This window comes from Scyliorhinus canicula, chromosome 21, assembly GCF_902713615.1.
Source record: "Scyliorhinus canicula chromosome 21, sScyCan1.1, whole genome shotgun sequence".
Lineage (NCBI taxonomy): Eukaryota > Metazoa > Chordata > Chondrichthyes > Carcharhiniformes > Scyliorhinidae > Scyliorhinus > Scyliorhinus canicula.
Genome location: NC_052166.1, coordinates 46,621,614 through 46,647,369, shown reverse-complemented (window position 1 = coordinate 46,647,369; position 25,756 = coordinate 46,621,614). Strand labels below are relative to the sequence as shown.

The 25,756-nt window shown below is 46.8% G+C and overlaps 1 protein-coding gene across 1 annotated transcript in view; it reads left to right on the top strand.

Annotated features, from left to right (window-relative positions):
• LOC119955516 (nuclear receptor subfamily 6 group A member 1-like) overlaps nucleotides 1-25,756 on the top strand; it is a 592,263-nt gene that overhangs the window by 120,255 nt on the left and 446,252 nt on the right. Inside the window, exon 3 of the mRNA XM_038781784.1 lies at nucleotides 11,189-11,245. Coding sequence (XP_038637712.1) covers nucleotides 11,189-11,245 — 57 coding nt within the window. The remainder of the gene's footprint in view (nucleotides 1-11,188; nucleotides 11,246-25,756) is intronic.

Sequence of the window (25,756 nt, the reverse complement as noted above, 5' to 3'; positions counted from 1 at the left end):
TAGTGGGCAGGCTTTGTCCGCATACTGGGGGACCCACTGGGCGAAGTATGAGAAAAATCCTAGGCACCTCTTGAGGGTCTTGGGACAGTGAGGGAGAGGTAGTTGTAAGAGGGGGCGCATACGGTCAGGGCCGGGTCCTAGGACCCCGTTTTCCACGACGTAGCCGAGGATGGTCAGCCTGGTAGTGCGGAAAACGCATTTCTCCTTATTATAGGTGAGATTGAGTTTTTGGGCGGTTTGGAGAAATCGGTGGAGGTTGGCGTCGTGGTCCTGCTGATCATGGCCGCAGATGGTGACGTTATCCAAGTACGGAAAAGTGGCCTGCAGCCCGTACTGGTTCACCATTCGGTCCATTGCTCGTTGGAACACTGAAACCCTGTTCGTGACGCCAAAGGGAACCCGGAGGAAATGGAAAAGACGGCTGTCTGCCTTGAACGCCGTGTAGTGGCGGTCCTCCGGGTGGATTGGGAGCTGGTGGTATGCAGACTTCAGATCCACCGTGGAGAATATGCGGTACTGGGCGATCTGATATACCATGTCTGCAATCCGGGGGAGTGGGTACGCATCAAGGTGCGTGAACCGGTTAATGGTCTGGCTGTAATCAACCACCATCCGGAGCTTTTTCCCGGTTTTGACGACCACCACCTGAGCTCTCCAGGGGCTATTACTGGCCTCTATGACTCCTTCATGCAAAAGATGCCGGACTTTGGATCTGATAAACACCCTGTCCTGCAGGCTATATCTCCTGCTGCGAGTGGCCACTGGTTTGCAGTTGGCGGTGAGATTAGCGAAGAGTGGAGGGGGGTCGATTTTCAGAGTTGCTAAACTACATATAGCGAGTGGGGGAAGGGGTTCGCCAAAGCTGAGTGTTCGGCTCCTGAGGTTGCACTGGAAATCCAGTCCTAGGAGGAGGGGGGGGCGCAGAGGTCTGGGAGCACATACAATTGGAAATTTGTGTAGTCGGCGCCCTGTATTGTTAGCGTCTCAGTAGTGCGCCCCTGTATTTGAACTGAGTGCGACCCCGAGCCGAGGGAGATTGCAGTGTCGGGAATATCGGGAGCGAGCAGCGCCGTACCAGATCTGGGTGAATGAAGCTCTCAGTGCTCCCGGAGTCGAAAAGGCACGGTGTCTCGTATCCGTTGATCTGGACGGACATCATAGAGCTCTTGAGGTGCTTTGGCCGCGACTGATCCAAAGTGATTGCATTGAGCTGCGGGTAGTCGGTGGCGTGGTCGGCGGTGCTGGAGCAGCCCCGTGATGACTGTCCGCGGAGGTCGTAATCTTCGAGTGGCGTAGCGGGTGATGGCCAAGATGGGGGCCCCTGTTGATCGCACGTGGTGGGCGGCAAGGAAGATCGCGTCCAAGATGGCCACCCCCATGGATCACACGTGGCCGGCGGCGAGGAGGATGGCGCCCAAGATGGCGGCCCCCATGAATCACACATGGCCGGCCGTGTGGGGGAGGATTGCCAAGATGGCGGCCCCGTGAGTCGCACATGTTGTGCGGCGGCGGAGTCGGCAGACACGCTGCCACATTGCGGGGTCTGCGGGCCTGGGAGTTGGAGGAGCGAGGGTTCGAGTTCGAGTTTTTAGCTTTGGTCAGGCAGACCTTAGCAAAGTGCCCTTTCCATCTGCAGCTGCTGCAGGTTGCGTTGCGGGCCGGGCATTGCTGCCGGGGCACGATAGCCCTCTGTGGTGGGCGGGTGGCCGTGCGGCGCAGGCCTGGGGCAGTCTCTGGTAGGGGGTCCACGATGGGGTTGCGTGATTGGCCGGGAACGCAGTTAGGCTTTGGAAAGCGACCTCTAGTTTTACCGTGGCCTCCAGGCCCTGGGCCCCTTTCTCGAGAAGACGCTGCCGCACATAATTGGATCGGACACCTGCAACATACACGTCTAGGACGGCGAGCTCCATGTGCTGGTGGAGGCTGTCACGGCCTGGAAGTTACATTCGTGTGCTAGGGCTTTAAGGTAGCGCAGATAATCTTCTAGCGACTCCCCAGGGCGCTGGCGGCGAGTTGTAAAGATGTGTCGCGCGTAGACTTCATTCACGGGCCGCACGTACAGGCGGTCGAGTATCGCGAGGGCCTCAGTATAAGAGTCAGTTGCATCAAATTGAGTAAAAATATGATGGCTCACCCGTGTGTGGAGAAGACTGAGTTTCTCTTCGTCTGTAACAGAGGAGGTGACTATGCTGAACTGAAGGCGGACTCGCAGGACCGCAGCACTTATACTTCCTGAAGGGGGTGGAGCCGAGGGCGGAGCCCTGTACATGCTCCCCATCTCCACCTGTGGGCAGAGCCGTGCAACGGCTTGCAGATGGAGCCCACTGGGACACAGTAATGTACAGTGTGTATTATAGTGGTTACACATTCACCACATCTCTGTCTCTCTCTCTCTCTCTCTCTCTCTTTCTCTGTATGTCTCTGTATCTCTCTCTCGATTTCGAGAGCTATCTACAGGACTTCCGGGGGCGGCCATGGTGAGAGTGGTCACACATTTGGTGGCTCCTGATTGTGGTGGTATTCTTGGACCTTTTCCCCAGCCAAGACTTCACTGTGGTCGCATAAGGAATGCAGAAAGTTAGCATTCATCGGGATGCAGCAAGCATCTAGGAAGGCAATTTACATGTTGGCCTGATTGCAAGGGGTTTAGTGTACAAGACTGAGGAAATCTTACATTTTTTGTATAGGGCTTTGGTTAGTCCACATCTGGAACACTCTGCAGTTTTGGTCTCCACATTTTAAGAATGGATATACTTGCACTGGGGACGGTACAGCAAAGGTTCACTAAATTGATCACTGGAATTAGGAGGTTGTTCTCTGATGAGAGTCTGAGTAATTTGGGCTTATGTGTTCTGGAATTTAGAATGAGTGGTGACCTCATTGAAACCTACAAAATTCTGAAATTGCTTGATAGGGTTAGATGTTGAGTTATTGTTTCTGCTGGTTGAGGAATTAAAACACATAGGCATGGTCTTGGGATAAAGGAACCAAGAACAGTGAAGTCTTTGAACATCAACACTTTCAATTGTTACACCTTTTAAAAAATATTCTGCTTTTCTATTCTAAAGACCAAAATTACACTTCCCTACACATTCCCTGACATGATACTCAATTTGCCATCTTGTTACCCACTCACTTAACACGTCTACATCTCTTTGCAGCCTCTCTAAGTGTCTTCCCACAGCTCACCTTTCCACCTAACTTGGTATCATCTCTCATTATTCTGAGAACTGAGACGAGGAGCAATTACTTCACTCAATCTTCGGAAATATCTATCCCAGAGTGTTGTGAATGCTCCATCATAGAATCATGGAGGTCTACAGCACAGAAAAGGCCCTTCAGTCCTTTGCGTCTGCGGCAGTCGGAAATGACCACCTAACTATTCTAATTTTCCTTGGATACATTTAAGGTTGGCATGGACCGAAATTTGGTTTCACGAGTAATCGAGGGATATGGATAGTGGGCAGAAAAGTGTAGTCAAAGCCCAAGATCAGCCATGATCCCATTGAATGCCGGAGTAGACTTAATGGGACGTATGGTCTACTCCTGCTATTTTTTGTGTTCTTCATGTGCTCCTAATTTCAAGGCTGCTTCCTTTTTGTGCTGAAGCAAAACCTCCATAGAAATGTTTCTTTCAAAATGCTTCAAATCCAATTACTTTTGAAATTAACTGACTTGTACTAAGATCATAAGACGTAGGAGCAGGAGTAGACCATTTGGCTTGTAAAGTCTGCTCCACAATGTTTGAAGACAAGAACGGTGCTAGAAACAACCATCTGAAACAAAGACTCTTATCATTTTACTTTCATCCTTTTATTTTCACCCTCTCTTCCCCTCTGTGTTTGTTTGTCATGTGTGTTTGTCGTCCTAACAATCCCTGTAACCTATCTCAGTCTTGAACATACTTATCGATCCAGCCTTGACAAACATGTGTGCTAAAGAATTCCATAGGTTCACAACACTCTGTGAAAAGAAGTTCCTTGGCATCGTCTTAAATGGATGACCGCTTGCTCTGAAATTACACCTTCTGGGCCTAGACCCTCCCAAAAGAGAACACAATCTCTCAGCATCTACCCTGTCATCACCCCTGAGAATCCTATATGTCTATAAAAGCTCAGGAGACCCAAGAAGGTAAATTCAAACAAATACTTATTCTAATCAAAAATAAAAGGCCGAAACACTGCAAACTGCATGAAGGTCCCAATTGGGACTCCGATCATGCCAGTCTCAATCCCGGCTGGCTTTTACAAAGTGATTTCTATAAGCCCCCGCTGAATTGGCCTCCGCCCATTAGCGGGGCAGGTTGTATTCCACGAGCCCCATGGGGAGATCAATCGGGTTGTTTCTGTGGGTGTCGTGATTGTTATTACATCAACCCCGAAGGTTCCTCTGTTGCTTGATGCAGAGGGGGTCTCCTTCACCACTTTGCCCGTGGTTGTGCATCTGACAGCTGTGGGGCTGGGTTGGAGGATGTATAATGTGTCGGAAAGCATCGTTTTCAAACTGGTCATAGGCGGGGTCCTGTCGGACCATACTCTGGACGTATTGAGGATTCCACATCTGATGTTGAGTCTTCCATCTCTGCTGACCTGGGTGGGCACAGATTCCTGGAGAATTGTGCTCCTTTGCTAACAGATGGTGGGGAAGGGGCGATCCTCTGACGCAGACTCCACATACTTACTGGTCCACATACTTGCATATGATCCATTCTATGGTCTTGACTATATCGGGGATTGGCTCCGTTTTCTCCAGTATGGCCCCTGGTATCCACAGGGCATCATGCCCAAAACTGCGTCTCCTGGTTTGAATCCTCTGTCCTGCTTTCAGTGGTCATGATACCATTTTTGGAGATCTTGCTTCTTTTCCACCTTCCCGTCAAGGTTGGGAAATGTAATACTTGGGTTGGCCCAGAGATATTGGCCCATCAGTAGCTTGGCCAGCACTACCCCAATTGTTACATGAGGCATGGTTTGATAATGAAATCAAAAATGTGGCTTTTTTTTAATGCCCCATTTAAAGGTTTGCACTTCCCCCTCAGCCAGACCATTCAAAGATTGGTGATATGGGCAGTTCAAATGTGCTTCACCTCACTAGTTTGCATAAACACCTGCAAATACTTCACCTGTGAAGGGGGTACCGTTATCAGTGATGAGCAACTCTGGAATACCGTGGATGTTGACAGATTAGCTTCTCTATGGTGATTAACAAAGTGGTGGAAGGTTTCCGCTTTGAGTGGGTGTCGATCAATAGCAAAAACTTTGATCCTAGGAAGGGCTCGATGAAGTTGGTGTGCAAACGCACCCAAGGGCAGCCCAAACACCCCCATGGCTGCAGTGAGGCTGATGGAGGGACCTTCTGGTGCTCTTGGAAAGCCACACACTGCTGGACCATCCACTCAATGTTGCCATCAAGCCCTGACCACCAAACAGGTCCTGGCGAACATTTTCATTTTGGAAACTACCGGATATCCAATGTGCAAGTCCTGTAGAATGGTTTTCCGGCCTGGCTTCGTAATGACCACATGGGCTCCCCATAGGAGAGGTAAATTCCTCTACGCTGAGCTCTTGCTGTTTTGAAGCAAAGGCTTGCAACTCTTGCAGGAGCTTCCCTTGTAGTCCCCCATGTAGGGCAGCGGGGTGCAGTTTTTCCAAGTTAGGGTCCTTTTGGGTCCATGTACGGATTTGTTAGGCTGTAAAGGGTAACGTGTCCATGAAATTTAGTGCCAACACAATTTTGTCTGCTACTGGACGAGATGGGGTTGTGCTGCCAGTGGCAGTCAGCTGAGGGCATCCATGTGCACAATTTGTGTGCCTGGCCGGAACTCAAAAGTATACTCCTATGCTGACAACAGCAAAACCTATTGTTGGATCCTGGCCAAAGCTATTGGTGGTATCATAGAATTTACAGTTCAGAAGGAGGTCATTCGGCCCATCGAGTCTGCACCGGCTCTTGGAAAGAGCACCCTACCCAAGGTCAACACCTCCACCCTATCCCATAGCCCAGTAACCCCACCCAACACTAAGGGCAATTTTGGACACGAAGGGCAATTTAGCATGGCCAATTTAGCATGGCCAATCCACCTAACCTACACATCTTTGGACTGTGGGGGGAAACCGGAGCATCCAGAGGAAACCCATGCACACACGGGGAGGACGTGTAGACTCCGCACAGACAGTGACCCAAGCCGGAATCGAATCTGGGACCCTGGAGCTGTGAAGCAATTGTGCTATCCACAATGCTACCGTTTTATTTTCTTTGAAGATAAGTAGCCGGATTCGGAATAACGTTTCCAAAATATTTGATAAACCCTCGGAACGACTGTAGCTCTGTCGTGTTCTTGGGTATTGAGGCACGCTTGATGGCTCGGACTTTCTCTACTGGATTCAACCCATCATTGTCGACTGTTATCCTAGGTGTATAACTTGTTTCACCAGAAAGACCCACTTTCCCATCTTCAAACAGAGGTCTACTTCTGGAAATCGATGAAGGAGGTCTTCTAGGTTGTCCAGGTGTTCCTTCTTGATGGCTCCTGTCATAGGTATATCGTCCAGCTAGACAGCCACCCTTGGAGCCCCTGAAGAATACCTTTCCATTACCCACTGGAAAATCACACATGCGGATGGCAACCCGAATGGGAGCTGGATATACTCGTATAGTCCCGTGTGGGTGTTAATGGTGACTTATTTTGTGGACGCCGCATCTATCTCCAGCTGGAGGTACGCATGCCTCTTGTCCAGCTTTGTGAATGAGTGGCCCCCAGCCAATTTTGCCTATATGTCTTCTACGATTGGCATGAGATACCTGTCTAAGTGGGAGAACTTGTTGACTATCATTTTATAGTTTCAACATAAGTGGACAAACTTGGCTGGCTTCAGCACCGTGACCACTGGTGCTGCCACTTTGTGAACTGGACCGTTGTTCCGACAGAGACTGGGTCCCGTAGGCCCGACTCTTGAGGGTGCCACACACTAGAATGGCAGGGGGCGGCCAACGCTGCGTACATCATAATCCATGGAGCCCTGGAGCTCCTGACCCCCTTTTCCATGTTTTCATGGGAATGTGACAGTTCTATGGTCCGTTTTTAGGTCCAAGGCTGGTTTTGCTACCAGTTACTTTTGGGTTGCCATATTATTAATGCCACAGACCAGGTGGTGTTTCAACATCCCTGGGCGGGATGGCGATGGTCACAATGTTAGCTTGCGAAGGTGCATCAGAAATTCGCTGATCGACTCCCCCGAGGCTTGCCTGGCCATATTTAGCCGATATCTCTGTACGATCACTGACGTTTTAGGATCATAAGATTTGCAACAAGTTCCACGAGTTCAGCAAAGGTTTTTGAGTCTGGATTTGTCCAGTAGGTGAGTCTCGATTTTGATGAAAGTTGGGGCCTGCAGGTGGTCAGGAATATTACTTTTGTCGGTCATTTCCATCAATTCTATTCGCCTGGAAGAACACATCCGTTCGGTATATTGGACCCAATCTTCTATGCCTGCATTAAAGGTCACTCTGAAAAGCGGCATTAAAAAAAAATATCGCCGAGCTTGCTCTCGTGCTGGAGAATTAGGGTGTGGTCAGGATGTCCAGAATCACAGCTGTATTTTTCGTCGTCGCCAGTATAAAAGCTAATGAGACCTACAAAGGTGAATTCAAATGGACGTTTATTATCAGCAAAAAGAAAAGGCTGCAATGCACAAAGATTCTAACTGGAACTACTGATCATGCTGGTCCGAATCTGTGCCAGCTTTTATGAAGTGATTTCTACACCAGCTGATGGGCCTCCGCCCATTACCGGCGGAGCTCCTAGTCCACAGGCCCCATGGGGAGATCAATAGAGTTATCCCGGTGGGTCTTGTGCAGGTTATTACAATGTGTCAATAAGGTCACCATACATTCTTCTAAATATCCTACTCAACCTCTCCTGGAAAGGAAATCTCTTTGTACTCTGGATCAACCTTGTGAGCCTTTTCTGGATCGCCTCCAATGGCAGTATATCTTTCATGGAACTCCTGGTGTGGTCTAACTACTACCGTGTCTCCCTTTAGCAAGACTTCTCTACTTTTATACTCTGTTGCCTTTGAAATAAAGGACAAAATGCCATTTGCCTTCTCAGCATGGTGGCATAGTGGTTAGCACTGCTGCTTTACAACTCCAGGGACCCGGGTTCAATTCCGGCCACGGAATTTGCACTTTGGAGTTTGAACTTTCTTTCCATGTCTACATAGGTTCCTCTGGGTGCTCCAGTTTCCTCCCACATTCCAAAGATGTGCAGGTTAAGTGGATTCGCCATGCTAAATTACCCCTTCGTGTCCAAAAGGTTAGGTGGGTTTACTGGGTTATGGGGATACAATGGAGAGTGGGCTTAAGGGCCGGTGCAGTCCTGATGGGCTGAATTGCCTCCTTCTACACTGTAAATTCTATGATTCTGATTCTGTTACCTGCTGAACCTATAAACTAACTTTGTGATTTATGCACAAGGACACCTGTTATGTATCTGGGAATGCATTCTTGCTGGCTCTATCATGTGATGTGAAGTGACATTAGCACAGTGTTTGCACAAGATTTGGGTCGATCACCATCTTGATTGTATGAGCAATACTCTGAATAAACCTCTCATCGTATTTTATCCAAAGTGTGGGTTTCTCCAAAGCATTTCTCTTTAGGGCAGCAAAACAAATATGACAGGAGATAAAAATTTCAATGAGTGTTGAGGCAGAAAAGTTTGTGGGACGCATTGGGAGAAATTAAAGATTTTCTCACACACAGACGTTGGGCGAAACACTGCCGCTGAGGAGAATGTTTAACAAACGTTTTTGATGACAACGGTAAGTAAGAAGATGGACAAAGAAGATTTACTTGCATTGAAAGGAGTGGGATCTGGGCTGCAGGGACCGGGCATTTGGTGAATCTACACTGACTGTGGGGAACGGGGTTTTCGAAGTCTGCTAATGCTGCTTGGGCCACTACTTGGTAGGAAAGTCAAAATACTCGGGCATAAAAGGGAACTTGATGTGGGCGCAGCAGCATCGTTAATATCTGAGACAATTTATCATCAAAAGCTGAGGCATGTGCCTTTAAAACTGTCAAATGTGATCCGAAGGGCTTGCGCTGAAGAGGTTGTACTATTAAATGGATGCATTACGATGATAGTAGAAGCAACTGGGTAGACGCCAAAGTTTTCTCTTCATCTTGTCAGTGGAAAATTTCCTGCTCTACTTGGCAAAGCATAGTTGGTTAAGATTCGGCATAATTGCTGACTTCTAGTGTCGGCCATGCAGTGAATGGCCACACACACTGCGTGGATTTGAGCTCTTTTTATCCGAAAACGGGAATTTTTAAGGGAAAGTGTAGCTGAAGGTGTGGAGAAGTTCCCGCGAGAGTAGCATGTCTGCTGGTTATCAGACTCGGCAGAAGGTTAAAGACCTGGCCAAGGAATTGGAAGAGACCTGTGGCGCAGGTGAAAAGATCTAGAGGGCAGAACTGTGTATTGTTGGTGTGCCGGAAGGTGTGGAAGGCACGAGTACCACAAGGTATGTCTCGAGGATGTTGGCGGGGCTGGTGGCAGAGGAGGTGCTGGAAAAGGCCCAAGAGATGGATAGAGCGCACAGGTCCCTAAGGCAGAAGCCAACAGTTGTGGAGTTGCCATGGGCGGAGATTGTAAGGCTCCACAAGATTGTGGGGAAAGAAAAGATCCTGCGGTGGACTAGGGAGAAATGGAACTGCGAACAGGAGGGGAACAAGGTCGGAATATATCAGGACATTGGGGTGGAGCTGACGAAAAGGTGTGCCGGGTTAACAGGGCCAAGGTGGCTCTCTATCGACGGCAAATCAGGTTCGGGGTGCTGTACCCGGCGAAATTGTGGGTGACCTTCGAAGGCCATGAGTATTATTTAGAGGAGGCCGATGACTTTATTAAAGAGCATAAACTGGGGAAGAACTGACTTTGATGGGACAAGGAGGAGTTGGCACAACGGAGTTCGGAGAATGCATGTAATGGGTGGGGGGAGGTGGTTTCTTTCTTCTCAGGTGGGGGATTTTACTGTGGTGATTATTTATTTAGGGGAAATAAGTTTGTAAGGGGAAACTCCCCCCCCCCCTCCCCCCCCTTTCCCGTCGCCTGTGGTGGTGTTTATTTTTTGGAGGAGGTGACCTGTGGTTTTGGATGTGTATGTTTGGGTGGGGAGAGTGAGGTCCACAGGGAGCCGTTTACACAGATCGAGGAAAGGGTGGGGGAAGGGATGGAGGGGTAGATAGGAGCCTTCGGGCAGGACGGTAGCATAGTGGATAGCACAATTGCTTCATAGTGCCAGGGTCCCAGGTTCGATTCCTGGCTTGGGTCACTGTCTGTGCGGAGTCTGCCCGGTCCCCCCGTGTGTGCATGGGTTTCCTCCGGGTGCTCCGGTTTCCTCCCACAGTCCAAAGATGTGCAGGTTAGGTGGATTGGCCATGCTAAATTGTCCTTAGTGTCCAAAATTGCCCTTAGTGTTGGGTGGCGTTACTGGGTTATGGGGATAGGGTGGAGGTGTGGGGTTGGGAAGGGTGCTCTTTCCAAGAGCCGGTGCAGACTCGATGGGCCGAATGGCCTCCTTCTGCACTGTAATTTCTATGAAAGGAGCTGACATTCTGGTGAATGGAACTGAGGTGGGGGAGATGATCGCGAGGGTTGGCCAGGGCGGGGGGGGATGCAATGTGGCAGTGTTGGAGGAGAGCGTGGTCATGGATGGCGAAGGGGGCCATCTTGGATAGGCCTGGTATAGGGTGAAATTAAAGGGGACATATTTGGAAGGGGAGGATGACGGACAGTCGAGGAGAATGGAGGCGCAAGCCTCCGGTTGGGCTTACAACAATCTACGATGGCAGCACAATTGACACCATTGCAAGTTTAAGCATTTGGAAGTACATAAATGAAGTAGGTAGATACTGTTATCTAAATTGTTGCAGGCACAAATGTGGTTTATGTAAAATGTCTTGGCATTAGCTGCAACTGAAAACATTCAAGCTGTTCTACTCCTCTGATAAGACCAGATGTAACCTTGTGTAAATTGACTTTAAATCCTTCGAGAAGTTTATTCTACCTGTGACAAATTGTCATCTGGGAGGATGTCTTCTTGTTATAATCTTTCACATACATTCCTTGTTTCTTTTTATCAACTGCTATATTTGACCTTTTTATTTTCTGAACCTTTCACAGGTACAGATGTACAGCATTTGGAGTCCTCATCAGTGTTTCAGATGAACGCATTAAACAGTGAGTAAAAAAAATGTTGATGTTACAGCAGCTTTTGCTATTATGGAGCATGTATTTATAGTTTTTTCTACTGTCTGCCCATTAATGTTTTCATGCTTAATACGATTATTTATGCTTAGAAAAGTGATGATGTTGGTAAAAGACTAGTATGTGGTGGAGAGAGACTCCTAATAACTTCACATGCTACTACTACAATGCAAGAGATTGTATATTCAAGTATTAAGTTGCTTTATTTTTGTAAGCAAGTGTGGATAACACCCAATAAACGTCCTTTGTCGTTCCCCCCCCCCCCCAAACTCTTCCGTCCTTATGTCAATGACAGATGTAGGGAGCCCATTGATTTATTTGTCAAGATCATCTGTCAGCTGCATTCCTCCTCCCTCTTGTCCACTAAACCAGGATTTTTCAAACTGCAGGTCGTGACCCCTGGGTGAGTTGTGGGCGGGTGTCAGAAGGGTTGCGGAGCTAAGGGTCATGGTGTTCTGAATCCATCAGCCGCTAGTGAAGAGTTTTCCAATGTCAGCATTCAGAAGCCTGCCGGGAAGCAGACTCCTCTAGAGGGAGCAGTTATTTGAAGGATTTCCCATAAGCCTCGCGGTTCCCCCCAACCTACCACCACCAATCCCTTCCCAGCGACACCTCGGCGTCGAAAATTATGCGCCGTGAAACGTTTGGCCGATTCCTCAACCTCCCCTGGCCAAAGCTGCAGCCCAAGATTTTACCCAGAGTTCGTCCATCTGTAGTTCCACCCTCCTTGGGCATGTACCCCATGTGTCTTCTGCCCTGATGTAGAACAGTGGTCTGGTGGATGACATCAAGGGAACCATACACCCCTCTGGGAGACCGTTCAGCAGCATAAAAAGACTACCATGAGAAAGGAGACCTTCAGAGAACTCAGCGCCAAGCTCAGAAGATCTGAGAGTATGTCAGAGCCCTTGGTGTGTGAGCAGCGACCTGGACAGGGAACCCCTGTTTGTGTGTGATGTCTCCATGGAGACAAATAGCTTGAAATTATTTTGCAGATCCTATTGCAGCGTGGTTGCTTCTGAGGGGCCAGAAGTGTATGTATCAGCGACGGCAGGGAATGCACATTCAGTGGGAGGGAAACGGCTGCCATTTCAGTAAGAGCCACAGAAGTGTAGATAGCCATCTCCACGGAGTGACTGCTATGGCATGCATGTCTTATGGTTGGGGAGACATGAGTACATCAAAATGCCACAATTGAATATCTGAGATAATGACTATTTGAGAAAACCTTTTTCCGTGTCCATTTTGTCTAATTGATGACAACCAAAACAGTTAATTTATCAGTTGTCTATGGGTAAGTTTTAGTGTTGTCAGCACTCATCAATATTGGTGAATTTGGTTCTAATCGTGTACATTAAGTTGAATAAACTTGCATCAAATAATTGAATTGCATTTAAGTCAATTATAAATCAAGATTTTAATATCACTATCTTCAGGTCTAAACCTGTTTCATTTACAGAGCCAAAAAAGGCTGTCTCCCACTATTATCTGTTCTTTGTTCTCACCTCCGTCTTCTTCCTTCACTTATTTGTTTCCTCGAGGCAGTGTCCCAAGATGAATACAGGTTCACAATTGTTTGAAGCCTTCCAGTATCTTTCATGAGTAACTGTCCCTTGTATGTGACCCTGGACAGTGAACGTTTATAGATGGGAGGACATCAGAGGCATACGTGATCCTGTCCTCACTCAATGTTGACATAAATTCAATGCACCAAAGGCTACTGGATGTGAATAAGATCGGGAAAACTAGGTGATTTATTTTCCCACCCTTGCCTGTGTCAAGAAAACTTCAGTGTCTCAAACACTGCCTTGAATAATAGGTTAGCAAACGTGATGTGGTCCCGAAGGTCGGCTGGCGTGAAGATGCCACCCCCCACTCCTTTTCGCAACCACCATCATCACCTCCCACTTCAAAGAAAGTACCCTTCACTACCTGCCCCATCTCCAATTCTTAAATCCATGCCCATCTTTCCTGCAGTTTCATGTTTGAATATCCAGTCAGGTTTCTGCTGCTGTCACGGCAGTGAAATAACCCGAATAAAAGTCTCAAATTCTCAGTGATTGTGGCCAAGGTGCACTATTCCTCCTTAACCTTCCCAACCTCACTGTAATCTTTGACAAAGTTGACCATCGTTCCTCCATTTTTCTTTGGTTGGTTCCATTCTTACCTATCCAATTGTAGAAAACCATGGGCGAAATTCTCCCCTACCGGGCGGGGCGGGGGGTCCCGGCGTAGCGGAGTGGCGCCAACCACTCCGGCATCGGGCCTCCCCAAAGGTGCGGAATTCTCCGCACCTTTAGGGGCCAAGCCCTCACATTGAGGGGCTGGGCCTGCGCCGGAGCGGTTGGCACCACACCGACTGGCACCCAAACCGGCTCCAGCGGCCTTTGATGCCCGGCACCGGGGCTGGCCGAAAGGCCTTCGCCGGTTCGCGCATGCGCCGGTGCATCAGCTGCTGCTGACGTCACCACTGGCGCATGCGCGCTGGGGGATTCTCTTCCGCCTCCGCCATGGTGGAGGCCGTGGCGGCAGCGGAGGAAAAAGAGTGCCCCCACAGCACTGGCCTGCCCGCCGATCAGTGGGACCCGATCGCGGGCCTGGCTACCGTAGGGGCACCCCCCGGGGTCCGATTGCCCCGCGCGCCCCCCCCAGGACCCCGCTCGCGCTGCCGATCCCACCGCCACCAGAGGTGGTTCAAACCACGGCGGGAGAGGCCTCCCAGCGGCGGGACTTCGGCCCATCACGGGCCGGAGAATCGCCGCAGGGGCCTCGCCGATCGGCGGGGCGTGATTCCTGCCCCCGCTAATTCCTGGGTGACAGAGAATTCCTGCCACGGCGGGGGCGGGATTTACTCCGGCTCCGGGCGATTCTCTGACCCTGCGGGGGTTTGGAGAATTTCGCCCCATATGTCTGATCTCTGCACTGTTCCTTTTAGTTATCCCCTTGGCCTTTGCCACCTCCTCCCCCTTAACTATTTATTGGTTCTTGGTGACATTGTATGAAGATATGAGCACACTTCCTGATGTATGCTAAAAATTCCAGCTCAACTCTTGTGTGATATTGAGTCGCAGCCAAACTGCAGTTTTCTCCATTTATTTTAAGATTTGAAGCCATCGTCTTTGTTTTCTGCTACAAACGCCACACCCTTGCCATCAGTGTATTCCTTACTGGGAAACTGTGTCAGGTTGGACCAGATTTTGTAAGCGTGGCATTCTATTTGAGCTTCAGGTTCCATATCCTCTCCATTTCAATGACTGCCTAGTTAGTGATGTCACCTCCTATACAGATGCCTCCGATCATGTGTTGATGAAATCATGTATACCGTTGTCATTTCCAGAGTACTCCAATGCTGGTCTTGGTGGCGTCCCATTTGTCATGTTATGTAGATTTCAGCTCATTCAATACTCTGCTGCTGGTATTTCATATTGTTGCAGCTAGCCACCCATGTCACCCATCAGGCCTGTCACCTCTAACCTAAATTAGTTTCTTTTGCCCCAACACCTCAATTTCAAAATTCCCAACCTTGTGTTTAAATCTCTTCATGCCTGTACCCTTGCTATTTCTCACTTCTTCTGGCCTTGTCAGGACTCGAGTTCTTCTGACTCTTGTGCATCACTTTATCCCTTGCGTGAAACTGTTGGTATTTGCCACTACATTTGTCTTGGTCCTATGTTCTGGAGTTACTTCGGTAAATTCTCTCTTTGAGACTTTCTTCAAATCCTACCTCTTTTGATCCAGCTTTGGTCATCCCACTCAATGCCTCTCTTTGGCATGGTATCAACATTTGTCTTACTATGCTTCTGTGAAATACTTTACAATGTTTTTCAACATTAAATGTGTTATATACATGCAAGTTGTTCAAAAAATAATTTTAATATTTGCTTTGTACCTAACTGCCACATGTGTTTGTCTACATTACTTTGATTGATACTTTGAAAGAAAAATTATACAATGGCATAAAAGTCAAATCCACTTACTGGTGTGGTTAAGTAGGTCCCACAATAATTCCGTTGTTCGTTCAGTGCATCCTATCTGATCTTTGAAGATGGCACCAAATATGCGAGTTAACCATAAATGCTCTGTGACCCAGGTGAATATTTTATAATAAAGTAACTGTGAAGGAGTTCCATGTTCAGGAGTTACTCCATAGAAATGATAACATATTTCAATTCAACTTGGGAGCAATTAAAGAGCTTTTAAATTAGTTGTGTCCAATTAATTGAAGCTGAGGCTTGGTTCTGCCACGGATACCTCGATGAATTTGCAAAATCTCAGACGTGTGTGTGCATACAATTGTGATATATATTTCACGCTAAGGTGAAAATTGCACACACATTATGGATATTAACCATTCTGGCATTCTGCAAGATTCTGTCCATCAGATGGCAGCAAGAATAAGAAAATGATCTGTATCTTAATTTTGTGGTGGGGTGGGGGAAATGTGATTGTACAAAAATGTACAATGCAATTTTTTTTATTTGGAGAAAACCGTACAAATATACATTTTGTGATCAGAATGCCTTTGCTGTACAATAGTGGCAGGGAATATATTTTTTTAAAAAAAAATAATTTTTATTGAAAAAGTTTGAATTTATACAACAACATCAAACCATAATAAAATACCAATAACAATAATGATAGCACTCATAAACATTCGCCCCTCCTCAATGAACAAAACAACATATTAACACCAACTTAAATTAACACAATGTTGTTACATAACCGTAGAGAAAAAAAAATAGAAACTATAATAAGGAACACCCCCCCCCTTACCCCACCATTGCAGGGAAGATATTGTGGGTCAGGGTAGTTTTGCCACTATCCCTGGTACAGGGCGGTAAAGGTAGTCACCCTGATTAAGTAATTTCATTGTCTTGGGTATGTGTTAGTGTCAGGACCAACCAAATGGTAGAAATACCAAGTTAATTTGAAGCTGACTTGCCTTGACCTTGCTTTAGGGAGTACTCTGGATTTTATGGAAGAATGTTTGGGTCATATCATTCTTCTGGAAAGGACTCCAGATTGTCTAGTATAACGGAGTTCCCAGTCAAATTCCATACACCAACCATTTGGCTGTCGTATATCCCCCAGGTAATTTATCCATATTTTAAATTTCGGAAACGGTGCAATTCATTGCACAGTACAAAAACACTGAATTTCTACAACTGTTTCTTTCAACATTTTCTTTGCATATCAACATTAACACACTAGCATTGAGTATCCTTTGGCTTCAACCTAGGTCATTTTTCTTGTAGTTTTAAATAATTGTTGATATTAGAATAACATTGGAAAGAGAACCAATTCTTTAAGTGGTGTCCTGGACATTGACTGTAAATTCCTGGAGATTCCAGGTCAATCCTGTAAACTTGGCAGCCCCATCTCCAACCTTGCTTCCCTTCCCAACTCCTTGAACATGTTAGGCTGGATTCTCCGGTCGCCAATGTCGAAATCGCATTTGCAGATCGGCCGGAGAATCAAAGTTCCTGACCAAACCAAGGGCTGAGCTGCTTTCACGATGCTCTGCTCCCTCTCGCTATGTAACGATGGCCTCAGGACATTGCCTGAGGACCGCCCCCCCAATGCCTGTCCCCGACCGGCCGAGTTCCCAACGGTGTCGGTCGCGTGTGGGCTCATCTGTCAGGAACTTGGCGTGCGGCTGCGGACTCAGTCCAGTGCTGCCACAGTCGGGGGGAGGGCCGATCCGCGGGCAAGGGGGACTTTAACAGGGGCTGGCGGCACTGGGGGGGAGGGGGTTGGTGGTCTGGGGAGCGCAAGCCGGCCAAAGTGGGGGGGGGGGGGCACTATTTTGCGGGCCGAGTCCACTACAGGCCTCGGCCTGTAGCACGGCGCGGTCGCTGCAGGCCGCCGTTGTGCGCCTGCGCGGCCACGGTAATTCTCCGGGCCATATCGGCAGCTGGAGCCGGGTGCGCTACACTGCCGGCATGCTAGCCCCAGCAAAACGGGGAATCGGTGGCTGTTTTACGCCATTTTTCCTGGCCATTCCCATGCCGGCATGGGGACAAAGCCCCAGAATCAGAGAATCCAGCTCGTTGTCTCCAAAATTTATGCCCATTTTTCCTGGTACTTAAAATTTAAATCCCTCCAGTCAGGTTTCTGCCCCTGCCACCATACTAAAAAGTCACAAATGAAATCTTGTATGACTGTGCCATAGACAAATTATTCCACTCTGCACTTTTTCTCTCTGTGAGTAGCCTTTGACATAACTGATCCTCCTCCAATGTTTCTCCACCATCATCCAGCTGGCTGGGACTGTGTTCACCTGGTTGCATTCTTACCTATCTAATCATAGCCAGAGATTTACCACCTGTGACTTTTTCCATTCCTGTGCAGTTAATTCTGGTGTCCTTCAAGGATTTATCCTTAGACCCCCATGTGTTTCTTATCTGCATGCTGTTCCTCAACACTAGTCCACTGAGTTTCTCTCAAAGTCTGTCCCATTCCTTCCAAACAAGCTGGCTGCTGCATCAGATAACTGATCAGTTTTGCTCCTGAACAGATCATCAAGAAGTAGCAGAGTGTCTATCTTCTGCAACTTGCTGAAAAATGTTTGAGTCCAAAAACTGAAAAGTGGTTTGAACCTCCTGGCTTCACTTTGGGCAGGTGTTAGCACATAGCTGATATCAAGGCAATTTTGCCCAGTTCCAAATGTTTCTCCAATGCATACTCCCAAGCCTTGGAGCAATTCCATGGGCGATCTGCTCGTATAGAATTAATTTTATTTAGTTCTGTCTGCCACCTGTACTATCCCTTTTTGTTCTATTTGACTTCTATTCAGTTTTGTTTTGGGCCAGGAAGTTCTGCTGCCAAGACTCAAAGTGAGTCTATGGACAGACAGTGGGATCATGGGTAGTGGTTTTACCAATTAAGCTGCTACTGTGACTACTTTTTAATCTAGGAGAGCGCCCTCCTCAGTAGTTCTACCGATAGATGTGGCCACTGCTATAAGGCTTTAGGGAGAGTGGGCACCTTGATGTTCAGATGCCCTCAAAGGCAGGTAAGAATTATTTTTCATGTTCTGCAGTCCCACAGTATGCAGACATGGCAATTTAAGGGTTCAACCCTTCAATCGGAGGCATCGGTGACTCCGGGGCAGGCATCACCACCAGGGTGTAGGTGAGGAGCCCTCCGTAGGCTATGGAACCACCTAAAAGGAAAGCCCTTACCAGGGAACCTGCAGGGAGGTGCCATAATAGTATCCAGTAGTCTTCACTTGCGGCATGAGCCATGCTGATTCTGGTAAATACAGGCTAGTTAATTGGAATAGTTGGCCACCTGTCTCCAGGCTGCTGGGCTGCTGCATTCGTACTTCTGGGAATGTCCCTTCATGGTATGTAGAGTCCTTCCTGATCCGTTGTCACTATTTCATGTACCCTCCTGCCTCCCAGCTGACCTCCAGAGGACCCATCATCCACCTTTTCAGCCTGTTCGTTCTCTCTTGGTTCTTTATTACCACCTCCTCTATTGAGACATTCTTCCCATGTCTATTTCAAATCTGGAGAAACATAGCATTTTGGGGGAATCCTTAGTATAATGGTCACCCTTTTTCCATGTAAGGCATCAATGATGTGAGCATCTTTGTGTATCAGTTAACCTTGTGTGCATCTCTCCTTTTAAGGATGCCAAATCAACAACCCTGATGGATTCATCATACACAATTCTAACAGCAAATTGATTACATGGTTCATAAAATATTTGTTGAAGCAGTCAATGCAAATGCAAAATATATATTTTAAAAATCATTCAGGGGATGTGGGTGTCGCTGGCTGAGCCAGCATTTCTTGCCCATCCCTAATTGCCCTTGAACTGAGTGGTTTGCTGGTCATTTCAGTGGGTATTTAAGAATCTGTCAAGATGAGTTTAAATAGAGAAGATCTATTCAGCCAATATAATTTAATCTTTACAGAATGCAAATCCAAGTTTCACCTCCATACCACCCATGAGAAGAGTTCAGCTAAAGGTTTTAGGTGGAAAAAGTATGTGAGCCACAAACAACAAAAACATATTTTGAAATAAGTTACGCATCAGTGATGTTATGGGCCACGGTTTAGAGAACCCCAAAGTGTATCATGGGGTTCACCTGACCCACAACTTTTAATAGATTTTGGTTATGGGGAGCAGAAGGGCCCACTCTACAGATGTGATGCAACAAAGATTTAAAGTACTTTTAAAACAAAAGAATGTTTATTCTATGAATCCAGTTAACATTTTATAAACACACAGTAGACATTTTCTCAACTATCAACTCAAATACTACCCCCAAAGAACACAATACTCTATAAGTAACCCGTAACCTTTCCTAGCAACATCCATATGTTAAACCCTTTTCAAAGAAAGACAGCAGGTTTAAATTATCTACAGAAATGGGTATTACTTTGAAATCCTCAAATGAGTTGAAGACATTCTGTAGCTTGTAGAGAGAGAGATCATTATACAGCTGCTTGCTTTGCCTGCAGCTATCAAACACTGAACACGAAACTAAACACACACTATAGCTGCCAGCTCAAAACAAAAGTGAAAGACAAGACAGCCCAGCTCCACCCACACTCTGACATCACTGCAGCTATTTAATAAACACCCGTTTCTTAAAGGTACATCCACTACAGCTATTTGATAAACACCCATTTCTTAAAGGTGCTATCACATGACAGTGTTACAAATAGTGTTGTTAAAAAAAGTCATCATTTTTGAAAAGTAGTATGCACATTATTAATACTTTATCTATCTTGGCTATCTAAAGGAAATATTTAATTTATGTTTGAGTTCCCAAGTTTTGTCCAATAGTTTTATTAGTGAACAGAGATGTTTGGGTTGCAGTTTGCATTCACTGATCAATGAGTTGTTTAAAAGTAAAACCCACCGACAGCAATGAATGTTTATCGCAACCTTTTGCTGAATATTGTATTTCTGACACTCTTCAGTTATGATAGTTTGTCCAATCTTGATACATTTTAGGAAAACAAATCTGATCAAGAAACAGAATATCCCAACTATTCTTATGAGTTTTGTTGAAAGTATAAATAATCTTAATAGTCATTATACACCATTGAATAATTTTCTGATATCCTTGTGTATTACTAATGTGTTGAATTGTCATATTTTAAATGTTTTGCAGTCATGTTATTAAAGCTTGGGTTAAGATAGTACAAACAGTAAGTCTGCGAGGGTGGTGATTTAGGTGTTGTAAAGCAGGTGAAGTGTTCGACCAATAGAGAGGTAGCTAGCTAATGGAATATTGTTTTGATTTGAAGGACCCCTGTGATGTAGATAATTTATCAGGGATGTCCTGGCTAAACAAGTAGAAGGGCTTCTCATAAGGAGAGTCAAAAGAATGCCTTATGCTTTAGATGTAGATGATGTATTTAATGGGAGGAGCCGGGTCTGTCTGAAGAGTCCATAAGTCCTAAAGGTGTCAGTTCAGTCCTGAAAGGTTCTTGCTCCAAAGATTCTGCATTGAAAAAAACAAATAAAACCCTGGTTGTTAACTTTATTCAAGAGTGGTATTTAATATACATTGGTTTGCTTAATTAGAATATAATGGCAGGTTTAGGGAGTAAGTTAAGGTTTCATCTTTTACTTAACTATTAACTGTAAAGCTAAAGGGGAGAGGAGGAATATTCCCTGAAAGGTTCAGTTTATTTATTTTACACTCAAGGTGCATCTGTTACACTTTTCCATTGTGTTCGCATTTGTGCATTATTTTTTCAAAGGTGTTTTTTACATTTTTGAATATTCATCAGATTTTAAGCGCTGTACAAGTAGTGTTAAATTTATTGCTTAGAGTATCAGAATCTATGCCCCTAAAGTCAGGGTTACCTTTATTGTAAGGGTGGCATGGTCACATTCGATTGCCAAAATAATCCGATAGACATTAACACTAAACTTGATGCTACTGATTCAATCAATGTTATATACCCACTGAGAGCCAATGACGCATGATTGAGATGCATTGAAACAACTTGGTTTAGTTGTCATCAGTGATAGTCGGTGCCAACAAATTAAGGAAGAAACACCCCCTAGCACTGTCTGGCAGTTTCTTGGTGATGGACTCTGCTAGAGGAACAACAATTTCGCTCCAGTTCTACCATTTAGTTCTATCACCTAAAAGTAATGTTTCAGCAGCTTATGCATGCTCAGTCTTCTATGATCTTGGAGTCCTTGCTTTGATCGATGTCAATGACACCCAAGCATATTTTTAGAGGAAGTTGTTTTTGATATTGAATTCTTGAGTAGCTGGGGAAGCAGGAATTCTAGCTAGTGGTCCTCTCTTCATTCATTGTAACTGCTGAGGGGCATGCACCACTTAGTATCAACATTTCAGGTGTGGCATCGATCAGATTGTGAACCATTTTTGATCTCACTCAAGATCTCCTTCTTAGAGACTTCACTTATTTGATATGTGAACTCACTACATCAATTTTCTGACTTCTTCACCCCACAACCCAAATAGATGTACAGGGTAAGTGAATTGGCTACATGAAATTGCCTCTTAATTGGGGAAAAAAAAGAATTGGGTACTCTTTGGGAAAAAAAAATGTTAAATTCTGACTTCTTCCTCCACTATAAGAGATTAATATATTTCTTTCAGTTGTTTGAGCTTACAGAGCCTTTAATATCATCCAAATCCAAACTGTGGCTGAGTGAGTACAATATGTGTGTCTTTTGAGGCAGGGAATATAGTAGCGGACTTGGGGGGGGGTTGCGTAGGTATATCATAGTGAGTGGGAAGTTGGAGGGTATGCCGGTAGTGTTAGTAAATATTTATGCACCAATTTGGAACGATGTGGAGTTTGAGGTGGATGTTAGGAAAGATTCCAGACCTGGAATTGCATAAGCTGATCATGGGGGGGTGGACTTCAATACGGTCATTGATCCGACGTTGGATCGGTCGAGTCCAAGGACAGGGAGGGTGCGAGCCGCGGCGAAGGAACTAAAGGGATTTATGGAGCAGAGGGGGCGGGGTAGACCAGTGGAGGTTCGGACAGCCAAGAGCGAAGGTGTTTTCTTTCATTTCCCACGTGCACAAAGTACACTCCCAGATCGATTTTTTTCATTCTGAACAGGGTTCTGCTGGCGGGAGTGGTGGATACTGAGTATTCGGCGATTGCTGTGTCGGACTATGCCCCACACGAGGTGGATCTACGTGTGAGCAAGGAGGGTGGTCAGCGCCCGCAATGGAAATTGGATGTGGGACTGTTAGCGGATTAGGGGGTGTGAGGTAGGTCATCCAGAACTATTTGGAAATAAACGATATGGGGGAACACTCGGCAGCAATGTTGTGGGAGGCGCTGAAGGCAGTGGTTAGGGGGAGCTAATTTTGATACAGGCCCATAAGGAGAAGACGGAGCGATCAGAGATACATTGGCTGGTTAGGGAAATACTCCAGGTGGACAGGAGATATTCGAAGGCCCTGGAGGCAGGGTTATTGAAGGAATGGCAGAAGCTACAAATGGAGTTTGGTCTGTTATCTACAGGGAAGGCAGTGAAGCAGCTGAGGAAGGTGAGGGGGGCGATATATGAGTATGGGGAGAAGGCCACCAGAATGCTTGCACACCAGCTAAGGAAAAGGGAGGTGGCCAGGAATATAGGAAGAGTGAAGGGCAGAGGAGGGAATACAGTCTTGGACCCAGCAGGGGTGAACGGGGTGTTTAAGGAGTTTTATAGTCGGCTGTATGAGTCGGAACCCCCAGCTGGGGTGGAGGGGATGAGGCAGTTTTTGGAAGAGTTGTCGTTTCTGAAGATGGAGGTTGGTGAAGGGAGCCCCGATCGGGATTGCAGAAGTAGTAGAGGGATTGAAGGCTATGATGTCTGGCAAGGCTCTGAGCCCAGATAGATACCCTGTGGAATTTTATAAGAGGTTTTCTGGGATGCTGGGCCCACTGCTGTTGAGGGCATTTAACCAGGCTAGGATCGGGGTGTATTTCTCCCAACAATGTCGCAAACTTCGATATCATTGATCCTGAAGCGGGAGAAGGACCCAGAGCTACGCAGGTCATACTGGCCAATCTCCCTGCTGAATGTTGATGCCAACTGCTGGCTAAAATCTTGCCCTCAAGAATAGAAGATTATGTCCCAGAGGTGATAGGGGATGACCAGATGGGGTTTGTTAAAGGCAGACAGCTAACGGCCAACGTTAGAAGGCTCTTAAATGTGATCATGATGCCCTCCGAGGGGAGGGAGATGGAGGTCGTGGTCGCTATGGACGTGGAAAAGGCCTTCGACCGAATGGAATGGAATTATTTGTGAGAGATGTTGGGTCGCTTCAGGTTTGGGCAGGACTTTATTGACTGGGTTCGGTTGCTGTACCAGGCACCTGTGGCCAGCGTAAGGACGAATCGTCTGACTACTTTAAACTGCACCGGGGGACAAGGCAAGGATGTCCTCTCTCCCTACTGTTTGCTTTGGCCATAGAGCCACTGGCGATGGCGCTAAGAACATCAAAGGATTGGAAGGGGATAGTCTGGGGCGGGGGGGGGGGGGGGGAGGAAACAGGGGCTCGATATACGCAGGCGACCGTTCCTATATATTTCCAACCCGTTAAGGGAGATGGCGGATCTTGGGGGAATTTGGCCGGTTTTCGGGGTACAAATTGAATATGGGTAAAAATGAAGTGTTTGCGATCCAGACAGGTGGACAGGATAGGAGACTGGGGTGCTGCCGTTCTGAGTGATGAGTGGGAGTTTCCTTTATTTGGGAATTCAGGTGACACAGGGATGGGAGCAGCTACATAAGTTAAATTTGACCCGGCTAGTTGAACAAATGAAGGAGGACTTCTGGAGGTGGGACATGCTCCTGCTATCACTTGCGGGGAGGGTACAGACTGTGAAAATGACGGACCTCCCGAGATATTTGTTTGTTTTCCAGTGCATCCCTATTTTTATACCAAAGGCCTTTTTTAAACAGGTGAATAGGGTGATCTTTGGTTTTGTGTGGCCGGGTAAAACCCCGCGAGTAAGTGCTGCTGGAGCGGAGTCGAAGGGTAGGTGGGCTGGCACTGCCAAACTTTAGTAACTACTACTGGGCGGCAAATATAGCCATGATCAGGAACTGCGCCGGGGGGGGGGAGGGGGGGGGGGGCGGGCGAGTAGAGGTGGCATCATGTAAGGGCACCTCTGCCATTCTCACTGGCCCAGTACTCCACAGGCCCGGTGGTAGTGCCGGCCCTGAGAGTCTGGGAATAATGGAGGAAGCATTGGTGTGGGCTCCAATTTGGGATAATCACTCGTTTGTTCCGGGGAGGCTGGATGGGGGGTCTCAGAGATGGCAGAGAGCAGGGATTGAGAGGATGGGAGATCTATTTATTGATGGAAGCTTTCCCTGTTCGGAGGATTTGGAGGAGAAGTTCGAATTGCCGGGAGGGAATGGGTTTCGATATCTGCAGATCAGAGATTTTGTGCAAAGGCAGGTTTCGACCTACCCGCTCCAATCGCCACAGGGATATCGGACAGGGTAGTTTCTAGAACGGGGGTGGGGGAGGGGAAGATTTTGGATATCTACAAAGAGCTTATGGAGTGGGAGGAAACTCAGATAGATGAGCTAAAGGGTAAATGGGAAGATGATGTGGGGGGGAGGAGGAGGAGGTAGAGGCGGGACTGTGAGCGGATGCTTTGAGCAGAGTCAACACGTCCTCTTTGTGTACCAGGGTTTGCCTGAAACAATTCAAGGTGGTACACCGGGCACACCCGAATGAGCACGTTGATTGGGATAGAGGACAGATGTGCGACGTGTGCGGAAGTGCCAGCAAACCATGTCCATATGTTTTGGGCATGTCCGGGGCTGAGGGGATTCTGGCAGAGATTTGCGGATGTCATGTCCACGGTGCTAAAAACAAGGGTGGTACCGAGTCCAGAGGTGGCGATTTTTGGAGTGTCGGAGATCTGGGAGTCCAGGGGGCAAGAGAGGCTGACGTTTTGGCCTTTGCCTCCTTGGTAGCCCGGAGACAGATATTGTTAGCGTGAAGGGACTCAAAGCCCCTAAAATTAGAGATTTGGGTTAGCGACATGGCCTGGTTTCTCGGACTTGAGAAAATTGACCTGAGACGGTCAACGTTAGGGTTCATTTGGAGTGGCAGCCATTTATTGACTTAATCGGGGAAAGCTAAACTGTCTAACTGTCTGCAGAGGGAATAAAGGGGGTGGGGGTGGGGTGGGGGGGGGGGGGAAAGAAAAGTTAGGCTATTTTGTGTTTAGGGTAGGCAGGATTAGTGAGAGATGGAGAGATGTTTTTGCACAATGTTTATATTTGTATTTGTACCGTTTATTGTTGTAAAATTATAAATGCCTTAATAAAATGTTTATTAAAAAAATATTAAAAGGAGGTGTATTAAGTATTAAAACTAAAGCTGAATCTTGAAAAAAAGTGAAACTTTTGAATAATACTGGAAATTCACAAAGGAGTTTAGAAGGGCCAAAATAACATTCAAAGAAAAGAAACAAATAATATGTTGGAAATAAATTAATATTTTTG